We start from the raw sequence: 25973 nt of genomic DNA, 5'->3' as shown, positions 1-25973 counted from the left end.
TTATCTTATGTTATATCCTACTGTAGTTGTGTTATGTTATATCCTACTGTAGTTGTGTTATGTTATATCCTACTGTAGTTGTGTTATATAGATCTGCATGTATTGGCTGAACAGTTATCAAATGAGATCTCCTGACACAGTGAAAATTTTATTTATTAACAAAGCATAACAAAGCACATTTTTTGCATCCATAAACAATGTTCTTAGTTCTCAGTTCTCAGTTCTAGCTAAATATTATTTTTGAGCCCAATGTTCTGACCAACCCCAGTCAGGAATTTGGGAATGGACAGGCTGCAGACTGCTTAGTGTACACAAAAGACCTTTCCTCTCTTGTTACTTTCTATCACCTATATCATGAACATAAACATTAACACAGTTAAGCAAATTCTACAGAAGGTGAGAAGAGCAATCAAGGAAACAGCTCAATAGAGATTTGTTTTTACAGACAAATAGATTACAATAACACAGTTGTTAATACTATCAAGTAAGCATCCACCCGGGTAGCTTTTTATCCAATCAGGTGTGTAACGCTGGAAAGTTGAGATTACCAATCACTACCCAACTTCGCTTTTCAAATTATCTAACCAATTAAACTTGGCAACACAATTCATTCAGAGGAACTGAAAGAGGTAGAAGGAGTTCTTGCATATATATTTTCAAAGTTTTGGACCTGACATTTTGTCTGTACAATTTCCCTAAAATCTGAGTCACGTGGCCAACAAAATATTGCAGCTGCAACCGATATCTTTGTTGACACCGACAAACTTGATTGTAACAGAGGCTTAGCTGATTTGCTATTGTGAGAATGTGAAGCCAGCAAAATGAGGTAATAAAATTATCATATAGATGCATCCAAAGTACAGTGGACATTTATCGGAACATATATCCTAAAGATATCAAGAATGCCAAGTAAGCTGAGTAGGTGAGAAGTTGCTCAGTAAAACATTGTAACAACAACTTATATAAGATTATCAAAGATTATCCTTATCTTAATTAAGTGTTCAAATAAGTATACATATAAAAATTGTTACCTTTTTTCCTACATCCGTAGGGAATGAATGATGGGATTTACATAGGCATTTCTGGTGCGACGTGCAACTCACTAACTCAGTACTTACTGCTACATATTCTATGTGCATTATTCCATGTTGCATATATTCAACCAGCACATCAGTGTCATATTTCCTAAAGAAACTTTATATTAACAAAGAGATCATTTTGAAAGAGCTCCATACTTCTAGTGATAGCATAACACTCTCTCTTGTACTTAGCCTTACAATAGTGCTGTGATATGAAACCAATTACGTCCCCATCTGCCGATGAGTAGCACAGGAGTTCAATAATACATATTGATCAGCTGTCAACAACCTGTTGCTGTCTCTGTCTCAGTTCACATGATCTCCTCAGATCATTCTCTTCAAAGTACAGATTTTTCAAACCAATAACCTTAACCTAATAGGTTGTTCAGATATATATCAAATTTTTCTTTGCATTCTTCAATAATTTAAATTGTGATTTGAATCAGTTGGATACATTGGAAACTAATACATAGCTCTGCTTGAGTGTCATTTTGTTCTGAATGTTGTATGATCCTCTGATGGTTCCTGTCAGCAGAGACCATATAACAGACTTTAGCCTTGATGGTTAATGATAAACTGTTGCGGAGGGTTGCCGTTTATTATGTGGTGTCTACTGCAAGACTACATAAAAATTCTTGTTTAAAATTATAATAGCTATTCAACATGTTTAGTTTTTAAGGATAGTTATTTCTTCATAAAGGTCATATAGGATAGGAAACCGTCCAGAGATATGTTGAACTCATCGATGTCTGTCACTCTTTTCACATATCTCCCTCACTCACTCACTCACTCACTCACTCCTACCCATCCTCTCCCCTCTCACTAACTTGACAATCTAATACTCCTACTGTTACAACAGACACACTTCACCAACCATTCTCTAACTGTATAGCCAAAATACTCAACCACTCATTCAACACCCATTTCTCCAACCAATCACTCATTCAATGCTCATTTCTTTAACAATCACTCATTTCATGCTCATTTCTCCTAATAATCACTCATTCAACAGAAATTTCTCCAACCAATCACTCATCAAACACCTTTTCACTTCAGTCTAAGTAAACTTAGCCTCACTACTTTTCGTTACACTCCACTACCGAGTCTAATGAAACCTTATGGGAGGTCGTGTCAGGTAACCTTTGAGACTGACCAATCAGAACACACTGCTTACCAAATTGCGAAAGTGCACATTTGCACATACCTTTTGAACTTTTTATTTCAAAAAGGTTCGTACCTGAAGATTCCGAATGCTATTTTAGCGTAATCTCGATTCCGGGTGATGTACACAGGGATATTCGGATTTTTGTTTGTGGAGAGATCTGTGCCAGGGACCTGAATATTTTGTAAGTCCCTCTGATCCCTAGATAGTAGCCATTGTCTGATTGGTTAAATCTATTTAACCATCTCACATTTGATTGAACAGTCATAGGTTGTTCAAAGGTTACCTGACACGACCCTCTACTCGGGTTTGTTAGACTCAAAGGTGGAGAGTAATGAATAACACTGAGACTCAGTTTACTTAGACTGCTTTTCAATTATTCTCAATTACACATATAGTCAACCTCTCACTAATGTATAAAACCCTCCAACCTGCACTATAAACTGATTAACAAACTCAGTTGAAAATCACCCAACCACTCACCTATTCCCCTACTCCATCTCTTATCATTTTACACCTTTCACTCACTCACCAACTCAACACATACCAACAAACCCACATTAACAGACCCACAAAACTCTCTCAGCCACTCATTTACCCTCTCACTCACTCATCCAGCTACTCACTCACACACTCAGCCAGCCACTCACCTGCTCATCCACTCACTCTCTCATCTTGTCACTCACTCACCTAACCACTCACTCACCCAACAACCCAGCCACTCATTTGCTCACCCATTCACTCACTAGCTCACCTTGCCATTCACTTGCTCACCAATTCATTCAGGAAATCTATGATACACTCACCCATTATCGCTCATCTACCTACTCACTTACTCTATCACGCACTCATCAACTCACAAAGCTTCTGGCTCACCTACTGACCCTATGATCCACTCACCTAGCCACTCACTTACTCACTGTACCACCAACTCAGGGCAGTGGGGCAGCAAAATGGTTAAAGCGGGGATACTGTTGACTCACTCACTATTACCACCTAACCCAGACAACCACTAACTCAGTCACCCACTCACTCTGCCACCACTCACCAACACTGTCACACACTCACTAATACTCTCACCCACCCAGTAACTTTATCACTCACTTAATAACTCTGTCACCCACTCACTAGCTCTGCCACCACTCACTAACTGTCATCCACTCACTAACACTCTCACACACTCACTAACACTCTCACCTACTCACTTTCTTTATCACACACTCACTAACTCTGTCACCCACTCACTGTGTCACCATCTCACTGTGTCACCCATTAACTGTCATCCACCCACTAACTGTGTCACCCACTTACTAACTGTGTCACCCACTCACTAACTGTCACCATCCACTAACTGTATCACCCACTTACTGTGTCACCCACTCATCATGTCACCAACTCACTAACTGTATCACCCACTCACGAACTGTATCATAAACACATTTACTCTGTCAACCACTCACTGTGTCATCCACTCACCCTGTCACCCACTCACTAGCTGTGTCACCCACTCATTGTCATCCGCTCACTAACTGTATCACCCACTTACTCTGTCACCCACTCACTAACTGTGTCACCCACTCACTCACTGTGTCACCCCATCACTAACTGTGTCACCCCCTCACTAACTGTGTCACCTACTCACTAGCTGTGTCACCCCTTCACTGTGTCACCCACTCATTAACTGTATCACCCACTCACTAACTCTGTCACCCACTCACTAACTCTGTCATCCACTCACTAACTCTGTCATCCATTCACTAGCTGTGTCACCCACTCATTGTCATCCCCTCACTAAGTGTATCACCCACTTACTCTGTCACCTCCTCACTAACTGTGTCACCCCCTCACTAACTGTGTCACCCACTAACTAATGCTGCCACTTAAACACTAACTCTGTCGCCCACTCACTGTGTCACCTATCACTAATTTTGTCACCCACTCACTGACTCTGTTACCCACTCACTAACTGTCTCACCCACTGAGCCACTGAGCCACCCAGCTTCTCTACACACAGGATACACAGACATGGTGGGAGCTGGATGTGTCAAGTCCAGAGGGCGAGGCTGTCTGCTGCAGGGGTGGGGAGGAGACCCCGGGAAGATTGTTACCTTTCCTAACAACTGATTACATCCTGTGCATTCCTCAGCTGCCGTTGACAGCCCCAGCATGAGAACACACAACTCCTTCACAAGTTGTCACACATTATTATTCAGTCAGCACAAACACTTCACAAGCAGAATGTCCTCATGTATAAACTGTTGATGACCAGACTAAGTAAGCAGTCAAAAGACGGATCTCTGGATGCATAAAAATCTGTAAACTCAGTGTTCACCGTAGCCATTCCAAACAGTGAGCCCATACTCCACCAACTCTAAGTCATGTGAGCCATTCAGTAATCATTATGGGTCCTGTCAAATTGCTGCCTTGTCAGTCACATGTTTCTAATTACTAGTATGAGTTCACTTGCTTTTTTAAAACTTTCAATCAAGTCATTTGGACTGTTGATTTTTTTTTGCATGATCTAGTACCTTGGAGTTTTGCTTGAATGAGTTTAAGAATTACACATATAGATGTGCCAAGGCAATCTGACCGAACTTGGACAGTGACCTATGTCAAATGTTCGTGCAAGATCTAGAATGAACACTGAAAATTGTTGATCAAATGTACTTTTGCTTACAACAGTTGACTGAAGTAAGTCGCTGTATTTACATCAGTGAGTCCAAACTTTTGAAGTTTGAAGTTTTGAAGTATATATATAGCGAGAGGTTTACGTGTCTCAAACATACATCCTAAAATATTACATTTCATGAGCATTTTCAATGTGATTTATCATTAACATAATTAGTGTTTTTATTATGTGTAAACAGAAATGGGAGTGAAGAGTTTTGAGAGAAATTTCTCTAAGTAACAGAACAAGCCAGGTTTTATCGAAAACGGATGGTACCATGCTTTAACAGACTTCACATATATGCATCATAAAAAAGTTGATACAATTATAGACCAAATACTTAGAAGCAAACTGAAAGTCCCAGTTGATCAACTGTTGAGGAAAAATTCAGTTGGATATATTAAGAAATAATTAATGTGAATAAATTTAATTATTATTAACTATTTAATTAGAAAATATAGTTGAAGATTAAATGTTTTTCTTTTTTAAATATGACATAAAATGCTACCAAAAGAAATCCACAAATAATTGATATGGTTAGGGGCTGATCATGAAATATTCTTGGGTTGGGCCTAGGATTGTTTTTTTCAAAACTTGTTTCAGAAAATACTACAAAAAATCATTTTCCCTCAGGTTTCACCCAAAAAAATGTGTTGTTAAAAAGCAAAAGACATTGATGAAATCCTTTATTCAGGGGAGAAAATGGGGTAGGCCAGTGGTTAAAGTGTTTGCTGAATACTGAATACTTGGGTTCAGTTCCTCACATGGGCACAATGTGTGGAGCCCATTTCTGATGCCCCCATCATGATATTGCATATTGCTTAAAGCACCTTCAAACCTTACTCATTTACACATTCTATTCAAACTACAAATACATCCATTCACACCCAACATCCATTCACACCCAACATCCATTCACTTCCAACATCCATTCACATCCAACAGTGGGGTGAGGGGGCAGCTGACTGATTAAGCATTCGATCATCATGCCGAAGACTTGGGTTAAATTCCCTACATTGGGGACAATATGTGAAGCCCATTTTTTGTGTTTCCTGCTATGACATTGCTGGAATATTGGTAAAAGCAGCATAAAACCTCACTCACTCACTCACTCACTCACTCACTCACTCACTCACTCACTCACTCACTCACTCACTCACTCACTGAGTGACATACATCCTCAAATATTACATTTCATGAGCATTTTCAATGTGATTTATCATTAACATAATTAGTGTTTTTATTATGTGTAAACAGAAATGGGAGTGAACAGTTTTGAGAGAAATTTCTCAAAGTAACAGAACAAGCCAGGTTTTATCGAAAACGGATGGTACCATGCTTTAAGTTTAGTGGTTCTGTTTAGGTTTAATTATATGTACGTCTACTTCCCTGCATGTCTGACCCTAGCCAGATTCAGTGACTAAGACCCCTAAAGATGAATATTCCTTAAAAAAAACTGCATTTGGTTCATTTTATTGATCGTTTTGAGTATACTGTGCAAAGCATAGTAAAAGCGCTATCATAGTGGATTTTAAATAAAGTGGATTTTAAATATATTTCCAAAACATAACAATGGGGGAATTTGTAACAATTTGCCACAATAACAATTGGGAACAATATCGTATTAATATGGTTGTTTGGTTCAGAGTAGATAATGTATACAATTTCATAACAACAGCGATCTGATATGAAATATTAATGCACATACACCTGTTGTAAATGGGGTGTCATATTTTACATTTTGCCATGGTGATGACTACTTTTGTGTCCTGAAACAGCTTTTCCTTTGTTAAACATAGAGGTTTCACTATTTATGAAAATATCATGATGACGATGATGGCAACAACAATGATGATGGCGGCTGTAAAGATGATGATGATGATGATGATGATGATGATGATGATGATGATCACATGGAGGCAGCAATTGATGTACGGTCAATGCTTGGGTTAGTGAGGCACCAGCAGGAAACTGGCCACAGAGAATTGAGGACATCTGTCACAGTGTTGTGCCAATTTGTGGACAGAGATACAGGTCACACTCAGGTCACAATATCTGAGTGTGTGTGTTGAGTTTCATGCTATCTTAAGCAATTTTCCAGAAATGAGCTCCACATGTTGCAGCCATGTGGGGAATCAAACATGGGTCTTCGTAATGACAGGCAAATGTTTTAACCACTAGACTACCCCACTAGCCCGCGCATTCTGATAACACATCTATACTGCTTCAAACAATGCAACACAAACTAAACCCAGCAGTGGAATGCTGAATCTCACCTGAGTAATACAGAAATGATCTGGCAATTATGTCTAAGTTCAGACTACAATTCTGTAGGTTTTTGTTAATGTTGTTTTACATTGCAGTGGTTTCTTGTTTAACACCATTTCCTTGTTTCGTTTGTGCCAAATGTTATTTACATTTATGTTTTCACTTGATTACCTCAAGTCGTGTATTTGAAGGTCTGTGGGACTCATCTTTTAATCTTCATGGGTCCTGGACAACAAAATGGGGCTCCCAAACACTTAAGTAGTACATCTATTACTAATACTCCTTATTTGAAATCGTCACATTGTTACAGTAATCAAATTGCAAATTTTCTGCATCCCTTTGGATGTGCTAATAAATATTGTAGCATCCACTTTCAATTTTTGTGCATGTAGGACACAGGGATTCGCATCCCATAAATTCACAGTGAAAGATTATTAATCCTCTCAATGCTACTGTTGAACCCATTTGACAGGAGTGCAGGATAATGACATCTCCAAATAAAACCTGCAATAATTATTCAACGAGTGGGATTTACATGTCATATGAATTATGTATGGAATGTACTAATTCTCAGCTTTATAAATATATAATCCTCAATACATTTATACACCTTAAAACGAAACGCCCACGAATTAAAAATGTGATTGCCAAATTTCTCGGTACACAGTTGAAAATAACAGCCATTGTTGACTTCAAGCACACCATGTCGTGTGGTACCCAGTCTAATATTTTCTTCATAATGAAATATTTTTTGATAGTTTAATCAATATTGTTTATTCCTTGATACACCCTCTTATCAGCGCCTTAGGCTGAAATTAATTCAGCAGGCTAAAGGTTAACAGGACTCACTGACTTGGTTGATACATTCCATTGTCAAGACTACAAACCAAAAATTGAGACCCAACCCTGACAATACATCGCCACTTACCCTGTTGAAGAATATGACATCAATATGGAAGTTATATCCTGATGAAAATGAAAAATATTCCTTGCAGACGAGGCAGTGCAGGTAATGGGAACTCTGTCTAACTCACCTAATACCACACACCTGACAACTGTACCCAGTCATATTGTACAATATGAACACTTTGTTGACATGTTATAAGTACCCTGATGTCTATCATTGACACTGATTTATGATCTAGAGAGACACATCAAATAATACTTAATGACAGGTGTTGATGGCAGGATATAGCAACGTGCTTCAGTGAGGATGAAAGAAACTGTATGTTTTCTTAGTTTTTATATCAAGAAGTTGTTTCTTCACGGTTTTGAGTGAGAAAAAAAATGTGTTTTTTTTAAAGGGTAGCTACTTCAACAAGACCATGTACTATATTTATTTCGTTAAGCATAACAAGTATCAAGAAAATTGTTGCTTTAGAAACCATACAGATTAATATAGGACTGAGACGTTAATGCCAGTTACTGGAAAGTAAATTGTGAAACATTGATTGATTGTTCAACTATTTTTTCAGATTTTAAAGTTTTTATTTTCCTAACATTCAGTGGATTTGTTAATACTGACATGTAACATGGGATTTAATTAAATAATTGAAACCGGGCATTAAGGACTTTCCCTCTGTATCTGTCCCATTACTACAGCTCAGTCCTACCAAACAATATCATTAGTAACTGTAGTTTCACATCCTTTTTGTAGCAGTGATAACTGGAGTTATCTCCCTTCTATTGCACGTGTGTCCCAGCTGCCTGTACTCATACAGGTTCTACTGCAGGCATGCTATACTAATGGTGAACAAATCATCAAAACTGAACTCATATACTCCAAAACTGAACTCATATCCACCAAAACAGAACAAAAATCACCAGAAACTGCCAAAATATCCTCTAAAACTGGCAGAAACAAACCCCCTGTAATGGAAAACTAATCATTTGAAATGGAAACAAAACTCGCGTATCAGCTGCAACAGCACCTGAGAATGGTCGACGAGCGCACAAAACGGCAGTCACAGCTTCCAAAAACGGCAACCATAGCATCCTCAAACAGTATAAATATCATCAAAGATGGTAGCGAGGGGAAACGAACAGGCTACAGTCAATAATGTTTTTCGTCAGTGTGAGTCTTATCTTGAAAATTTGACATTGGTATGTAGCTCATCAACCCCCTATTGTATTAAGCTTCAAATCTATGTTCAGACCTCGCAGTGTCAGGCTTACAATTCTGCATAATTTGGTCCCCCGTTCGGCCGAAACGGTTTTGCACTTTGTTGTAAATGACAATGTGTCGTGCTATTGTTTTTCCTTTTGTTTTTCATATAAAGTAGTCATAGAGTCACATTCAACGTTAATATATGTTGGTGATTTAAAACGTTGATCAGTATCTGTGAACTGTATATCGAAGTGTCATTTTGACTTTCACATTATAAAGTGAATGAGTGCAAACTCAATCCACTGATTAGGGAAGGGACTTGTTTCAAATCCACAGGAGGCAATATATTGAGACTTACAGGAACTAAGATGGCCGAATGTTTGTGCCACAATTGTTAAAAGTTAAAAGTGTTATTTTTCTGTATTTTTGGTTAAATGATGTAAAAATATTTGGATGTATGGAAAATTTTGAAGAACATGGGGATGATAACATTGCAAAATGAAAAACCATCCTGATACACACTTCACTACTGAAATTATTACCAAGTTTATGTTTCATTCTCTGATGGTAACGCAATGTTGTCCGAGTTTTAACTTCTTTTTACACTTTTTGACATTTTCGGAACAAACCTTATTTGGTCGAACAGGGGACCAAATTGTGCAGAATTGTAAGCCTGACACTGATAGGTCTAAACATAGATTTGAAGCTTAATTGTAACAATAGGGGGTTGATGCGCTACATACCAATGTCAAATTGTCAAGATTAGACTCATTCTCAGGTGCTGCTGTTGCTGATACGCGAGTTTTGTTTCCATTTCAAATGATTAGTTTTCCATTACAGGGGGTTTGTTTCGGTTTTAGAGGATATTGTGGCAGTTTCTGGTGATTTTTGTTCTGTTTTGGTGGATATGAGTTCAGTTTTGGAGTACATGAGTTCAGTTTTGATGATTTGTTCACCGTTAGTATGGTAGGCCTGCACTACACTAAATCAGAATCACAAGCTCCCCAAATGAGGACAGTATGGAAACAACTCAAACGGACAGAGGCCTCTGACAGCTGTGATTGGATGAAATAGTGTAAGATGTTTAAAGTACAATTCCATACAGTAATTAAAACTTTAATTAACCATAATTTTAAGTATTCAGTGCTGTCATTTTTTATCACCATGGCTTATATGTGCACCAATATTTTCAGATAGGTGACATTTGGTGTGGAATGGAGGGTTGATGTGTTCCACCATTCTCTTCCCACAGAGGTTACTTGTCATATCTTCCTACGAACCTCTGCTCTAATACGGCCATATTTCGCGGTTCTCATAAAATCCCCTAGGCAAAAAATGGCAGCAGATTTATCTCCCTTTTTTTCTGTCCCATCAGAACACGTGTCACATCAACTTATATTCAATTTGACAAATGCAAGCAATGTGGAGAAACAAAAATGACCAGACTGAGTTCTGTCTAGAAGAAACATTTGAATATCGTGCTCGGGAAGAGGTTCTAGTTTTCACGATGCATCCGGAAATTACCGAGGTCTTTTCACGATGCCAAGTTGCACTATTGAGTGCAATAAATTATTTTAGCCTCCTGAATATGAACGTTGCTTCGTTTTGTGGCCCAACAGTGGTAATGGACCCCCATGGTGAGTTCTACCCTTAATTAATGGTTACCTGCTTCTAAATTTGTTGGAACTGATGAATTTGACAACAAAGTAGGCCCAAATCAACACTGTTAGAACAATGTGAGTGTCTGAGTTAATCTCCTGAGGGTCAAATTAAAATCCTGAAATATGAACATCTCACAAACCCTTGTTTTAAATGTAAACACTGTAGCATATGGTCATTTCTTTCTGTGTGACCCTTTTGCATGTGGATCAACTTAGTTTTCTTTCCTTTTTTGAAGAAAATACCCACATATTTTTTCACACATATGACATTCAAAATTACATTTTGTTTTATCTACAACTGTCTCATTGCTGTTTTGGATTTTATGATTTGACATTTAACATAATCTCAACATTATTTTCAGCTTTCAGAATGCCTGTTAATGAATGGGGAAGTGTGTATGCACATATACAACAGAAACAGAAGCCTTAACATCCAATGTGGTATTTCGACAAGCCAGTCTGAAGTCTGTTGTTGACCGCGTCTTATCAAGTACACGCCCTTGTCTTTGATAAGCCTTACCACCTTGTAGAATTTGCAGTACTTGGACATGTAGGTACATACAGTACATTTAAAAGCCCCAATTCAGTTGAAGCACTACAATGTCTGACTGGCAACTTCCACCACTCGGTCATCATCATCCATTCGAAATTTTCTGACCATGCTCTCTTAATGCCGCACTGTGCAGTATTTCATTTTGCCAGACATGAAACAAGGGCTGTACATGAACCCAAGAAGCTGATTTGATGTAAATAATAACAACTGACTCTTGTGGAATGTAATATATTAAGGGTCTGACTACACATTTTATTGACATGAGAATGTGTGATGTCTTTAAATTATCGCCCTTGTTTACCCAAATACAATATCATCACAGTCTTCCTGTCACCCAGTAACCCATAAAGTATTGCTGAGAAACAATGTATTTAGCTGATATTGCCAAATACTGTTAACTGTGATTAGAAATATTCAGTTTAGGGCAGGGTAACCAATAAATTTCCCAAATTATGAGGATATTTTCACTTTTTACCCTCTAAACTGGCTTATACATGAAACTATCAAGGTTAAAGGTCACATGCAACGTAAAACACAACTTTGCAGATTCTGGTACCTTTCGGTATGCGCTTACCGAAACAAATCATAAAAAATGCCAATTCAACCTATAAAGTTGAAAAAAACGCGATGAAAAAACCCCCGCGAAATCGGAGTTAAAACGATTCACTAAATTCCCCCAGCGCTGGGGGGAAAACTGGCTTCAACAGCTGTGCTGCGCTGCGTCCATAACGCATGCGCAGTGAATAGGTTCACGGAGCTTGAAACAGTATGCATGCCCAGCGTCTGAGGTCATGAGCAGTAGTCTAATCTTGGTTGTGTACACAAACAAGTAAATAATCTACTCGTTACGTAAAACATCTTGTTGATTGTGGTAAGCAGTCTCTGTCACAGAGAAAGCTCAGTGTCTGGTTTATTCACACCTATATGTCTGTCTGCCTGTCTGCTAAAGACAACATGCAATACACAGCTTCAATCATTGACCACGTGCAATTTGAACTTAACACCTATCAGGCTATACAACATAAAGAATATAAGTTGATTTATGACTCGTGCAACCGAGTCCCGTGTCTGCCACATTATGTAATTAGGCACGTGTGTACACATAACATGTTTTTATGTCTGTGGGTTGCAAACAAACTACATTCATTTTTTTTCGGATGACTGGATCTGATGGAAACTTGTGCAAACTCTTGTCAGTTTCAAGTCCTGCTTTGTACTTGGACGAGATTCCAGCCATGCAGTAGTTTACCATCTCTACTGACATGATTTTTATTGGATCGAGCACAAATTTAGAGAACATGTATTTTCTAAACCCAACATCCCTATATACATTCTTCATGGATAACGACTTCTTTTCGTGTATATGATTTTGTTTGACAACAGTATATGAATCCATACTGAAACGACGCATCAAGTACACAAAAAGAAGTTGTTATCCATAAAGAATCTTACTTCCTTGTGACTGGCTATACTTCTAAAATGCCCATCAAACAGATCCTCTTTCTGTACACACAATGAACCCTCAGCATATCAGCAAATGAAACAGCCAATCGGAAGCCGTCGTTACACTTGAGTGCATATCCACCCGCTATGACTGGGTTCGGTCTCCCGAGGGCTTCGTTTCGGGGGGAGTAAGCCCAAGTACAAAATATTGCACTTTTGAATCGCGATTGTACGGTTATAATTGTGTTTATTTGTTTTTTAAAAGCAGCAATGTATATTATGTCATGAATAAGTGATAAAAGTGTTTTAATTATGTTTGATTTTTTGGTTGCATGTGACCTTTAACAACCTCAAAACAATACACAGTAAATGGTTTTGATTTCCTGGAAGTATTTTAAGTCAATAGATTCAAGCATCAGTGTTTCAGACTGCTAGGCATTATGCACATCCTCACTTAATCCCTTCTGACAAACTTCATCAACCAGTCTTGCAGTCAAGAAGTTAAAGCCGCTTAATGTGAAATCTCTCCAATTACTGGCCTGCATTCCATGATTGTTGTCATTCAAAATATATTCTGGGTTCATATGATCTAGCAGCCCCAGTCATGCATGGAATTGACCCATTCTTTTGTGAAATATAAGCAAACTTCCATGGTATATGCATGATTTGAAAACTTTCTCTATGAAAGCAGAAATGCATTTTTGCAAAGGTTTGATGAAATAGACATGATGTAAATCTTACACCTCTATCAGTGCAGCAAATCTCTTTAATCTTGTGCCATAATAGATAAGTTGGACAGGAAAAAGTATTGAAGTTTCATGCGATTGTATTTGTTTTCTGAGAAGTTACATGTACAAACAGTACATTAATCACAGATTTGCCTGGTGCAGATGCAGACCATTTTTTCTCCATGGGATACTTGCCAGACGTGAATGTCGGTTTGAATGTTTATTTTCTTTTATTGATTCATTTCCGTTTATCTGCCAACTAAATTAATTTAACTGATATTAATGTTTAACAGAATAGGCAATCATTAAGAATTTATAGTCTGAGATAATGTTTCTTTTTACATATATGTATCTTTGCCATCCTTTGACGTGGGACCATGGTGATGAAGAAAAACAAGGAGAAGCAGACATCATATAGAGACCAGAGTCCAAAAGCACTTACACATGAAGAAAACTATCTTTTGTGGGCGAGAGGAATTGCAGTTAGAGATCAACATTATTGTTTTATATTATGTCTTTTAACTAAGGACTAAGTTTTACCCAATCAGGTTGCTAATTTTATATGAATGAATGAATGAATGAATGAATGAATTATATAGCATAAGTTTTTTACCCACTCAGGTTGCTAATTTTGAATGAATGAATGAATGAATGAATGAATGAATGAATGAATGAATGAATGAATGAATGAATATACCTGCAAGTGTAACATCACCAAATTTAATTAAACAGGAAGTTGATTACTCTTGGGGAAAATATTTCAATGTTGTTTTTGCTGTGCTTGCTATGCAACATGGCATAAAGTGACACTGAAATATTTAACTAGTAACGTCATATCACATATTCCAGTTTATGTGCAAGCATTCCTGACTCACCTGTATAAGTGAGTGGCCAGCCGTTACAGGGTTTAGACATACATGGATTAGCAAGTGTCTCAAATTTTACTTATTATTCCTAGTGTGTACAAATACTGCAAATAAATATTCATATAAATTCCCCTCATAAATTATACATTTTCATAAACTGTCTGCATGATAGGCATATTGTACAACTAAAAAACCAAACTACACAACACTTTTGAAATTGAAAGCTACAGTCAGTGGCCAAAACTGGGTTCACAAAACTGACTGAGATGAATATCACATGGACGTCAGGTGAAGAATAATCGTTTAATCTCTGTTTATGACCATAAATCGTCATGAAACTCAGTATGGTAATATTTTATGGGGTCCAGATTCAGTCTAACACCGGTAGCAGCAGTTACTTCCATTTTGGCTACAATTATTGTCGTCTGATTCACGATGACTGCTCACGGCTGTCAAATGACCCCCACCAGAAACAAATAATTGGGTTTTTTAGTCCCAAAAAGGGAAATCAAGCTATAAAATTGCTGAAATAGTCAGAATTAACCCTAGAACAGTACAGAAATTTCTACAATGTTTTCGCGCCATCAGTTCATGTGAAAACAGATCGAGAAAATCGTCACAACGTAGTGATAGGAAGTTATTTCGTCTTGTCAAATGGAATCGGCGGAGTAGTTTGAGGGACATTACTGACAGTTTAAATGCACAAATTCCTCAAACAGGTTAACTAGAACTGTTCGGAGATGATTGTTTGCCCAGGGGTACAAACGAAATCTTGTTTCCAAGAAAATCACCATATCACCCGTGAACAGAGAACGCCAACTCACATTTTGCCGCACTAAACTGCAGTGGGAAAGAGATAACTGGAAACAAATTATTTTCACTGACGAGACTCATATACAAATCGGAAGGGATCAAAAAGTTTTCATTTGGAGGAAGAAAACTGAGAGATTACTCCACAAATGTTTGGGTCTTAACACCAATCATGAACGCCAGAAAGTGATACCGGCGATGTTCTGGGGCTGCATAACTTATCACGGTGTTGGGACACTTACTACTGTTGATGGCAATATAAACACAAACAAGTGTATTGACATTCTTCATGAAAATTTGTAGCCTGTTATTGTTAGACATTTAACAAACAGAGCATGTATATTTCAAGAGGACAACGTCCTTTGCCATGTTTCGTTATGAGCCAATCAGTGGAAAAATGACAATGGCCATGGCAAGCTCAAAGTCCTGACTTGAATGTGAAGGAAAATGTGTGGGAAGGTCTGAAATATTGCCTGAAAAGACGAGTTCACAAGATCACAAGCAGAGATGGCCTAATTCGGATTGATGGGGAAATATGGAGAGGTCTCCCACTCGCGTACATCAGGAGACTGTACGGCGGTATTCCCGCTAGAATTCGACAGGTCCTTAGAGGTTGAGGTCATATCTCGAAGTACTGAAAAATGTATGTGAGTACCATTTCAGTTTACAAAGTTATTGAGCTTTACATATGAGATACATAATCGGGAAATTCTGTGATGTCACACCTCTGCAAACTCACTTTTGGCCAGTGACTGTATATTGTGATGAATTGTGCTGACATGTGTGACACTCTCATTTCCAATATAACTATGTATTCCAATACAGTAACCCCTCATCCCCTGATTTCCCCCACCCTACATCCCCAACCCTCATCCCCTTTCACCACATCATCTACCCCATATCCCCTATCCCCTCATCACCTACCCTCTACCCCTATCAACACTTTTGAAATTTGCAATGGTGTCAACCAGCATCACTAACTTCTCATCAATACCACACATGGTAACATGCAGTATAAAGTTCCTACTCATAAAAGCAACAGGGCAAAAGTACAGAAAATCTCAATCACCTTCATCGTACTCATCACTTGCAACAGTCTTCAACACAGCATATCCAATCCCGGATAGCCTGTTCCCAGTGCTTCCGTTTCGTAGTTTCCGTGACATGATGCTAGCTCAACAAGTCCTCATCCCAGTGTAGTCCAGTCACACCAGCCACAGACACCTGCAGTGAATATCAACAAGTAAAAACACCATGGCTCATGTTACACTAATCATATTCATGTATATTTGGTAGATGTAGTCAAGGACAGTGCAGCATGTTGTCAATAAACTCAGAACATTCACTCAGTGTGACAATATCCAGTCATGGACACAAGATCCAGTCATGGTAACAACATCCAGTCATGGTAACAAGATCCAGTCATGGAGACAAGATCCCGTCATTGTGGCCAGAGCCAGTCATGGTGACAATATCCAGTCATGGTAACAAGATCCAGTCATGGTGACAAGATCCAGTCATTGTGACCAGAGCCAGTCACGGTGACAAGATCCAGTCATTGTGACCAGAGCCAGTCATGGTGACAACATCCAGTCATTGTGACCAGAGCCAGTCATGGTGACAACATCCAGTCATGGTGACAAGATCCAGTCACGGTAACAAGATCCAGTCATGGAGACAAGATCCAGTCAAGGTAACAAAATCTAGTCATGGTGACAACATCCAGTCATGGTGACAATATCCAGTCATGGTAACAAGATCCAGTCATGGTGACAAGATCCCGTCATTGTGACCAGAGCCAGTCATTGTGACAACATCCAGTCATGGTGACAACATCCAGTCATTGTGACAAGATCCAGTCATGGAGACAATATCCAGTCAAGGTAACAAGATCCAGTCATGGAGACGAGATCCAGTCATGGTGACAAAATCCAGTCACACTGACCAGAGCCAGTCATGGTGACAAGATCCAGTCATATGGTGACAATGTCCAGTGAAGGTGACAAAGTCCAGCCAAGGTGACAATACCCAGAAAAGATCAAGTCAAGGTCACAATATGCAGCCAAAGTGACTTTTCCAGACAAAATGGTGAGATCCAGATATCATAATAATAATAACAATAATAATATAATTATATAGCGCCTAGCCTCCAGCGTATCTGCTGCTCAATGGCGCTGCCCGATTCCAGAGTATTAGGAGCCAGAACTGAGAAGGACCTCTTAGCCAGTTTAGTTTTAGTTTCAGGTACAGTGAGCAGTTGGCTGATCTCAAATTTCTTGTGAGCTGGACATAGTAATGATTTGAGGTATTGTGGTGACATCGGGTCGTGCAGAGCGCTGAGAGCCAGAGTAAGGATTTTGAACTGGATTCTTTGACAATATGCAGCCAGCATACCAGTATACAGTTAAAGTAACAATACTTTAAACATCTGAAACTCTAATCTACTGACTAATCTGGGTTAGAATTTGTCTTTAGTAACCTATCATTGTTGTAAGAGGCATTGTTGTAAGAGGGTGGTCAGGCTTGCTAACATGGTATCCCAAGTTGTATCCCAATTGTGTAGACAAGTGCTCACAAAGTTGATCACTGTCACTTGTCTGGTCCAGATTTGATATTTATGGACCATTGTCATACAGCTGGCATATTGCTGAAATATTGATAAGTGGCATTAAATAACAAACAAGCAAACAACGGCCTGACCACATGATCCCATTGGTTGCCTCTTACGACACGCATGGGTTGCTGAGGACCAGTTCTAACCCAAAATTTTCAGTTACTATGAAATGGTAAGATACTTTTAATACTATCAACATAAGTGGCAGTTGGTGTATGATAAAAGTCCTATTAGCATATCCTGACATAAACACAATAAACACCTGTGGCAGTATCTCAGAATCTAAAACCTAAACAAGATATCTGATCACATGGCCATGTGATGTAACACTGGTACAGCTGTGACTATATTGGCTGAGTGGGTTTGATATCAACGCAGACTTTGAGTGCTGGCTATTGGATGCATCACTGTGAGAGTGTGGGTTGAATCCCAGATGGGACTCACCCATCTTAGATTCAAACCGAAAAAATAGTTTCAGAATCCTGAATCAGACCTTTCTTTAGTCATAAATCATTTACTAAATTTATCATATGGTATCAGTTTTAGTGTAACCCCCAAAATAATGTATGAACATGTTTTTTCACTAAAATGACTCAAAACATTCTTTAAAGCTGTCTCTAGGAGTGTGTGAGTGAGTGAATGAGTGAGTGAGTCTAATGCTGATTTGAACAAGGCTGTGATGGGTAACTTGGAAACATGGTACTCACACTAATAAGTGTACCTGCGTTCAGTCATGTGACACAATAGACAAGTGTTCACATTAAAATTTATGTCAAAATGTCACCTTCGCAGAATGAAAGACGTTGTATATCCATAAAACCATAAAAATTCTCATCATACATATCCATGACTTAGTCCTTGGATATCAAAACCTGAGACACAAATAGAGAGTGTTTGACTGTTACCCACACAAGGGTTACATGAAGCCTGTGTGTTCAGGGCATTCACACAGATGTGACACATACAGCTTCTTGTATAGCGAGTGAATATAAATGATATAGTTGTACACTACTTTTAGCAACATTCCAGAAACATGCGAACGGGGGACACCAGAATGTGCTTCACACATTTTACCCATAGTGGGTATCGAACCTGGATATCAGTGTCATGAGCAAACGTTTTAACCACTTGGCTACCCCACCATCTGCTTCTTTAAGGCTCAAGTTAAGAGATGTTAACCTACTACAAGGGTTTAAAAGTCCCATCCTCCAATGCCCTGGACAAGTAAGTTTTCATTTTGGGCAATGAAATAATGTTATCTTACTTGTCCGTGGACTACTAAATAATTTCTGCTTACGGTTTCAAACTGCAAATAAACTTTGATTTCATTTCATTTCTGCTCAAAATGTAGCAATTAAATTTCACAATGACAATAAAGTAGAGTTATCTTTCTTTGCCATTTATCACTTCATCATAAATAGTCCAGTAAACATTAAAATCAAATAAGTTGTTGATACATTTTTTCATAATTACATCATCATGACTAAGTCATGAAAATCAGGCAAGTGTAAAATTAGTCGGGTAAAATTATTTTGTTAAAGTCACTTTCCCTGTGGCATTTACATTTATTTAACCCCTAGCACCAATAAAAAAAACAATTGCACAGCCAAATCCAGTTGCATTGCTTTTATTGCAATACAATGAAGAAAAATGTTAATGAATATTTTAGATGTCATTATTCAGTACTTTACCCACTTATGATTTCTCAGATCCATGACTGCTCAGTGCTTGTGCTGTCTGGTCTGATTTGTTTCCAAGTATTTTTAAAGTTCAAGCATTTTGGAAATATCTAAATTTAATGGTTTTTCATTTTTCACTATCAAGTATGCTACAATGAATAAAATCTTCATGGTGTCAACTTGATTTTCATGCATTTGTAAGGACTGTCTTTTCCAATGACAAAACTGATGTATTTTTGCAAACTTGTGCTCGTAGTTCATGGACCGCAAATCTGTGTTTGATGGATTTCCATCACACTTAACCTTACAGACTTGCGCCCATTTTTAAAAGAACTACTTCTGCTTTCATAAGAATTCTAAAAAATTCTAGTGGCAAAACTGATGTATTTTTGCAAACTTGTGCCAGTTCATGGGCTGCAGATCTGTGGTGAGCCTGACTTGTTTGACGGATTTCTATCACACTTAATCTTACAGACGTGAGCCCATTATTAACAGAACTACTTCTGCTTTTATCATACTTGTTCTAAAAAATTACCTCGTAGAAAAAATTCACTCAAGTTAGAGTGCAACTAGATTGCACTTTGTAATATTGGGTTGCACCAGTGCAAGTGACAAAGCACAAAATTGAGCCCTCTCTCTGTATGTGTGACCATTGGTAAAAAAGCAAACTTGTACATACCGCATACCGTGTTGTCCCTTCTTACCAAGAAGTGCAGGCAGATGGGAATATGGAAATACTGTTGCAGATTCATTTAACACAGGTGCATAATTATTGTTGTTAAAGTAAAAACTTGCTACAATCAATACTCCTAAAACATATGTCAACAATACCTTCGCAAACAATAATACAAAATCAATATCAGAATTTGTTTGTTAAATTCCTAGGTTAGCCAGTCCAGTGCCACAGAATCAGTTGCAATTTATTTAATTTCTCTAACAACTATTTATTCAAATGATTTTATTTTAAGGTTGAATGACACTCATTACTACCTTAACTGTTTGTGCTAATGCTCAAAGGTGAGTGAGTGAGCTAGTTTTATAGTGCTAGCCCACTGAGACACCATGCTGGAGTTAGACATGGATACATCTCTCAGACACAGTATACTGACTCTGAGTCAGTGAGTGAGTGAGTTTAGTTTTACGCCGCACTCAGCAATATTCCAGCTATATGGCGGCGGTCTGTAAATAATCAAGTCTGGACCAGACAATCCAGTGATCAACAACATGAGCATCAATCTGCGCAACTGGCAACCGATGACATGTGTCAACCAAATCAGCGAGGATGACCACCCGATCCCGGACACTGAGTCAATCAGTCCTTGTTATACCCAGTAATGCACAGCATCAGGCAGGTGCCGTCAAGTACCATATTTTCATTTGGTATGACATGGCCAGGGATCATACCTGCGATATTCCTCTCTCCAGGTAGACACTTTATCCATTACACCATGGAAGCTGTTGAGTGAGTGAGCAAGTGAGCAAGCAGGTCAGCTAGCGAGTGTGGTTGTACTCTTTTTTTTATCATTTCTTCTCTTATGTATGTATTCATAAAGCCAGGCCAATTTTATTTCTAGTTTTAGGCATCCACTGGTCATATTTTTTCAAGAATAGGAAAAAATAAATCAAAATTAAATTTCCATGCTCAAAAAATAAAATTGCTCTGTTCTTACTGGTCAAAAAAGTAACCTTATAAGAAATCTTTTTAAATTGTTTTTTGGGGGGGGCCTATATGCACTTCATTAATTGCCAAAAGTAAATACTTATAGCATTTAGAAGGAATTTTATTCTGATTTTAATTTTTTTCCTCCTGCCTTTAGCTTTCCTGAGGACAATAATCCATGAAACAAGACACACAATTGGTCTGACCTAAATAATACTCCACAGTAGTTTTGCAGCATACAGAGTTCTTCCCTAACATTATTGTTAACTTATCACAACAATCACAAAACAACAGCAACTTGTGTCCCTATGTACACCATGTATTTACAGAAAAGAGAGGCGGTCTACTCTACTGTTTAAAGCTGTCACTCAACATGTAAAAGACTGGGTGTGACTCCTTGCAGGAGCACAAGTGTAGAACTAATTTTCAGTGTCCCTTGTCATGACTTTGCTAAAAGTGGTATAAACCAAATTCACTCAACTACAAATAGAACATCCCCCTGCACATAATTCCTTTTTGTTTACAAGATGCAATACAACACTAAATCTCTGTGACTTAAAATCTTACTCTCTCACTCATTATGAGCCATGATGATGCTCTACCAAACAAAATGTCCCCTTCCCCACTATGCTCATTGGTTAATAATTCATTTATTTATAACAGTTTATATTTGTTCAAAACATTTCTTCTTTGCAGATCCTTCACCATGAAATTATGTTATTAGGGCAGACCAATTACATCTCTTGTTTTACAGAACCACCACTCAAACCTTCTAAATAATACGAAAGAAAATAAAAATTCATTTTCTTTGCTCAAAAAATGTAATCCTAATGTTTGTATAGGCCAAAAATGTAAACTTAAAAGAAGATTTTTTCTAGATTGTTTTTTGCACTGTGTACATTTCAAAATTTGCTAAAAGTGATATACTTTTAGTATTTACAAATTACATGGAATATTGCTTTCACTGGTGTTGTATTTTTTCCATCCTGCCTTTAGGACAAAACTCTGTAAAACAAGAAATAAATTAGTCTTGTCTACAGTAAGTACATAATTCTTATTCGTTTTGCTTTTGACAGACTGAAACTCAGGATTATGTATGAGAATTAAGGTCTTCAGCAACCAATATTTGTTGTAAAAGGTGACAAAATTAATCAGGTGGCCAGGCCTGGGAAGTTGGATGATGATGTAATCCATTTCTGTGGAGTGATGCTCATGATACCAATCACCCGATTATGTGGTCCAGAGTTGACTATTCCCTAGGCTGCCTGACAATGTCTGCTTCATTCACCTGACAATGGACAAATGTATTCAGTGAAGGTGTGACAATACAGAAATTTCACAATACGATACATATTGCGATATCTTGGAATGATACGATATGATTCAATACAATATCACGATATGCTATCTTCAGTGATTTTAGAAACGTATATTATAGTAATAGCGTAAATATTGGCATAGCCGTCAATTTCTAGTGACTATTAACAATTTTTAGGTCAACGATATGTATCATGATACACAAAAAAAGAGTATTGATATATTTATCGTTTGATAAAGTATCATGATTATCGACACTACGATATATATTCACAGCTCTAGTATTCAGTGACTTTATCACCAGATTGTTTACGCAACCCCAGTGCATGGCAACAATGGTAATGATATAAATTTCTGATATTAGATAAGTTTTTATCATGCAAAGAAGAAACTGAAAACAAATCTGCTTTCATGTTCATCAGGCAGTGGAGTAGCTTAGTGAAACATCGGCTCACCATGCCAAAGACCTGAGTTTGATTCCTCATATGGGTACAACATGTGAAGCCCATCTCTGGTGTCCCCATCCTGATATTACTGAAATACTGATAAAGTGACGTAAAACACCCATTCACCCACTTTGCAACTGAGGTGGTCCAACTGAACACCTCTGAACCAACTCTACGTGGGAAGGGCTGAGATTGGCTGAGTTTCACAAATGTTCCCGATAAACAAACCTCAGAATGACAGAATTTCTGCATTGAATCGAGTGTATTGCTAAAAGCTGCAGTAACAATACTCACTCACTCGTGTTCATCAGATATGTTGGCAACAGCTGTCAAGCCGAAAAGAAATTAAATTCATGAATGAAAATGTCAGTTAAAAAGCAACCAACAGTGAAAACATCCCTTAAGACATGCACATCCGAGTGCAGTTATGTATGTCTGCTAATACTGTCAGTGCTGGTCGCAGTAATAAGTTTGTTGACAATATGGTACAGCTAATATGACACTGATGCAACCTTATTGATTCACTTGGATATAGTGCAGTGGGTGCACTAGTGTTAAAGTGTTCAAAGACAAAGACCAAGTGTTAAAGTGTTCGTGACAAAGACCAAGGTACAATTTTCCATATGGGCACAACGAGTGAAGCCCTTGTATGGTGTCCTCTGTGATATTGCTGGAATATCACCAAGAGTGGCATAAAACGACACTCACTCTTTTGGTTGCATCTGGTGCAGCTAGTGAAAATAATGAAATCTTACCCTTATGTGTAGTGTCAGCTGTTCCAGTACAGGATTGAGAAAACAGGACACAGCCTCACAACCACAAACTGTGCCACAGTGAATATTGACTGCTTAACTGAACCGTAGCTGTCTTTGACTCTGGTCACAGATGAGGAATTATTTGCCATGCTTCGCACAAACATGACACAGCTGTTACAGAGATAATCAGATTGTCAGAAGAGTTAGCAAACTATCATCTGCTGGCCTCTGTTCCATATACTGAGAGTGAGTGAATTAAGTGTTACACCGCTTTTAGTAATATTCCAGAGGGGGAAACCAGAAATGAGTTTTACATATTAAATCCATGTGGGGAATGGAACCCAGGTCATCGGCATGATAAGCGAACACTTTAACCACTAGACTATTCCACTGCCTGACAAAATTGACTACATATATACTCTACTCAAAAAGAAATAACTGAACACCTGTTTTTATATTACTATAGTTAATCTGTCATAACTGTTCATTGAAGGGCACCTGGAGTGGTTCAATGGCACACAATGTTTTGCATACTTAATGTTATTATTAAAAACTGTATGCACTGAAAAATTATATATTGCAGATTTTGAAACAGTGTTTGATTCTGTCAAAAGAAACAGTATATGGTCACTGGCATTACCAACAAAATGGGTAAATCATCATGCAATATTCATTAAAATGTACACTCACGTATGACTAAAGTCGATTATATTCTGTTGTATCTACGTGTCAGACTGGAAGTTGCCAAGACAGAAATTAGGAATAATTGTATGGATTTTACACAGCTTGACTCAGACAGGATTTTTCTGACAACATAGGCGGCGGGAAACAAACCCATCTTGTAAGAGAACATTGAAAACATTCAGAATAACATTACCATAACTTAGAGTTATGATCAAAGTAAACAAACACAGAACCACACAGACAGAGAATTGAGAATTGGTAAGCAATGCATTCAATCTGAATTTCACCTCCTGTTAATTTATCCAGTGCACAACTGCTAAGAAGTAAATATTATAAGAATTCCCTTTCTGTGCGTACATCGTACTGAGACAGCTGTCAGTAACTGATCATCCCACTACTTAACATGATCAATGTATTTCATAAAGGTAAGATGTTTTGAATGTAGATTGTTCACAACACCCGCAACAAAGACACCTGAAAAAAAATTCTACTATAAGGAAGTGTTACGTTTCAATGTGCATGAAGTAGATTTACCTGTGCTAGTTACATACAGAAACGGGGGTGGTAGGGGGTGGGGGCAGTTGAGGTGGTTGGGGAGGCATATTCTATTTGACATTTGGGAGACTTATATAATATTGACATGTTTCTGCGTCCAGTAATGTTCAAGGCGATAGTTTTTATCGACTGCTCGAATCGATCAGTGATTGGGGTTAAAAGACAGGCAATAGATAATAAGCTTGTGAGCAATCGTTCACAGCTGTTACGGTCTAAATCTGCTACTTCACAGTAGGATGAAGGAATGGATTTCCCATATGTTTCTGGAACACCTGTGAGAATTACGGTTGACTGTTTTCACGTGCAGGGCTTCCCCAATCCGTAGTCACAACAGAAACAACACCCCCGCCCTTTCCTCACTGCAGTGCGTTTAATTCTGCCTGCAGATCTTACAAGTAGTAGCAGATAATATACCTGTGTTCACCTGGTCTGAGAGTCCGACACCGATGTTGATTAAATTCTTTCAAAGATGTTGGCTTTCGTGGCAGTCAATAAGGTACGTGTTTTGAGATATAAATAGCTCACCGGTCACGTGACCCATGCTCCGTTGAGGCGTCACGCATGACTGTCTCCTCTCTGGACAGACAGGTGTGTAAACAGTGCCTTGTGAAATACCTCCCCTAGGTCGTGGCGAAATATATATTTTTTGGTGAAAATGTATACCCATTAGTGTCAACCAACAAGCGAAAAAAATATATGGCATGCAAACAGCTCACGCTTACCTGGAGCCCCATTCTAGAGTAAAATATTAAAGTAAACAAGGAATTCAGCCGTCTGTAGAAAGGTAACGTATAGGGTTGACTTGTAATGAAAGCTATCCCATCGCCAGAAACTGGGTGGCTGCATGTCATTTACTACTACTACTACTACTACTAGTAGTAGTAGTAGTAGTAGTAGTAGTAGTAGTAGTAGTAGTAG

General features: G+C 38.2%; 1 protein-coding gene across 1 annotated transcript in view; it reads right to left on the bottom strand.

The window, feature by feature from the left end:
* Window positions 1-25581, bottom strand: part of LOC137255249 (putative transporter SVOPL) — a 57485-nt gene extending 31904 nt beyond the window's left edge. Inside the window, exons 1-2 of the mRNA XM_067792689.1 lie at window positions 25470-25581; window positions 16415-16569 (exon numbers count right to left, since the gene is read on the bottom strand). Of these exons, the coding sequence (XP_067648790.1) occupies window positions 16415-16511 (97 nt within the window). The 5' untranslated portion in view covers window positions 16512-16569; window positions 25470-25581. The remainder of the gene's footprint in view (window positions 1-16414; window positions 16570-25469) is intronic.
* Window positions 25582-25973: the final 392 nt, after the last annotated feature.

Source organism: Haliotis asinina, chromosome 1 (genome assembly GCF_037392515.1).
Source record: "Haliotis asinina isolate JCU_RB_2024 chromosome 1, JCU_Hal_asi_v2, whole genome shotgun sequence".
Taxonomy (NCBI): Eukaryota; Metazoa; Mollusca; class Gastropoda; order Lepetellida; family Haliotidae; genus Haliotis; species Haliotis asinina.
This window is presented reverse-complemented; position numbering and strand designations above follow the sequence as displayed.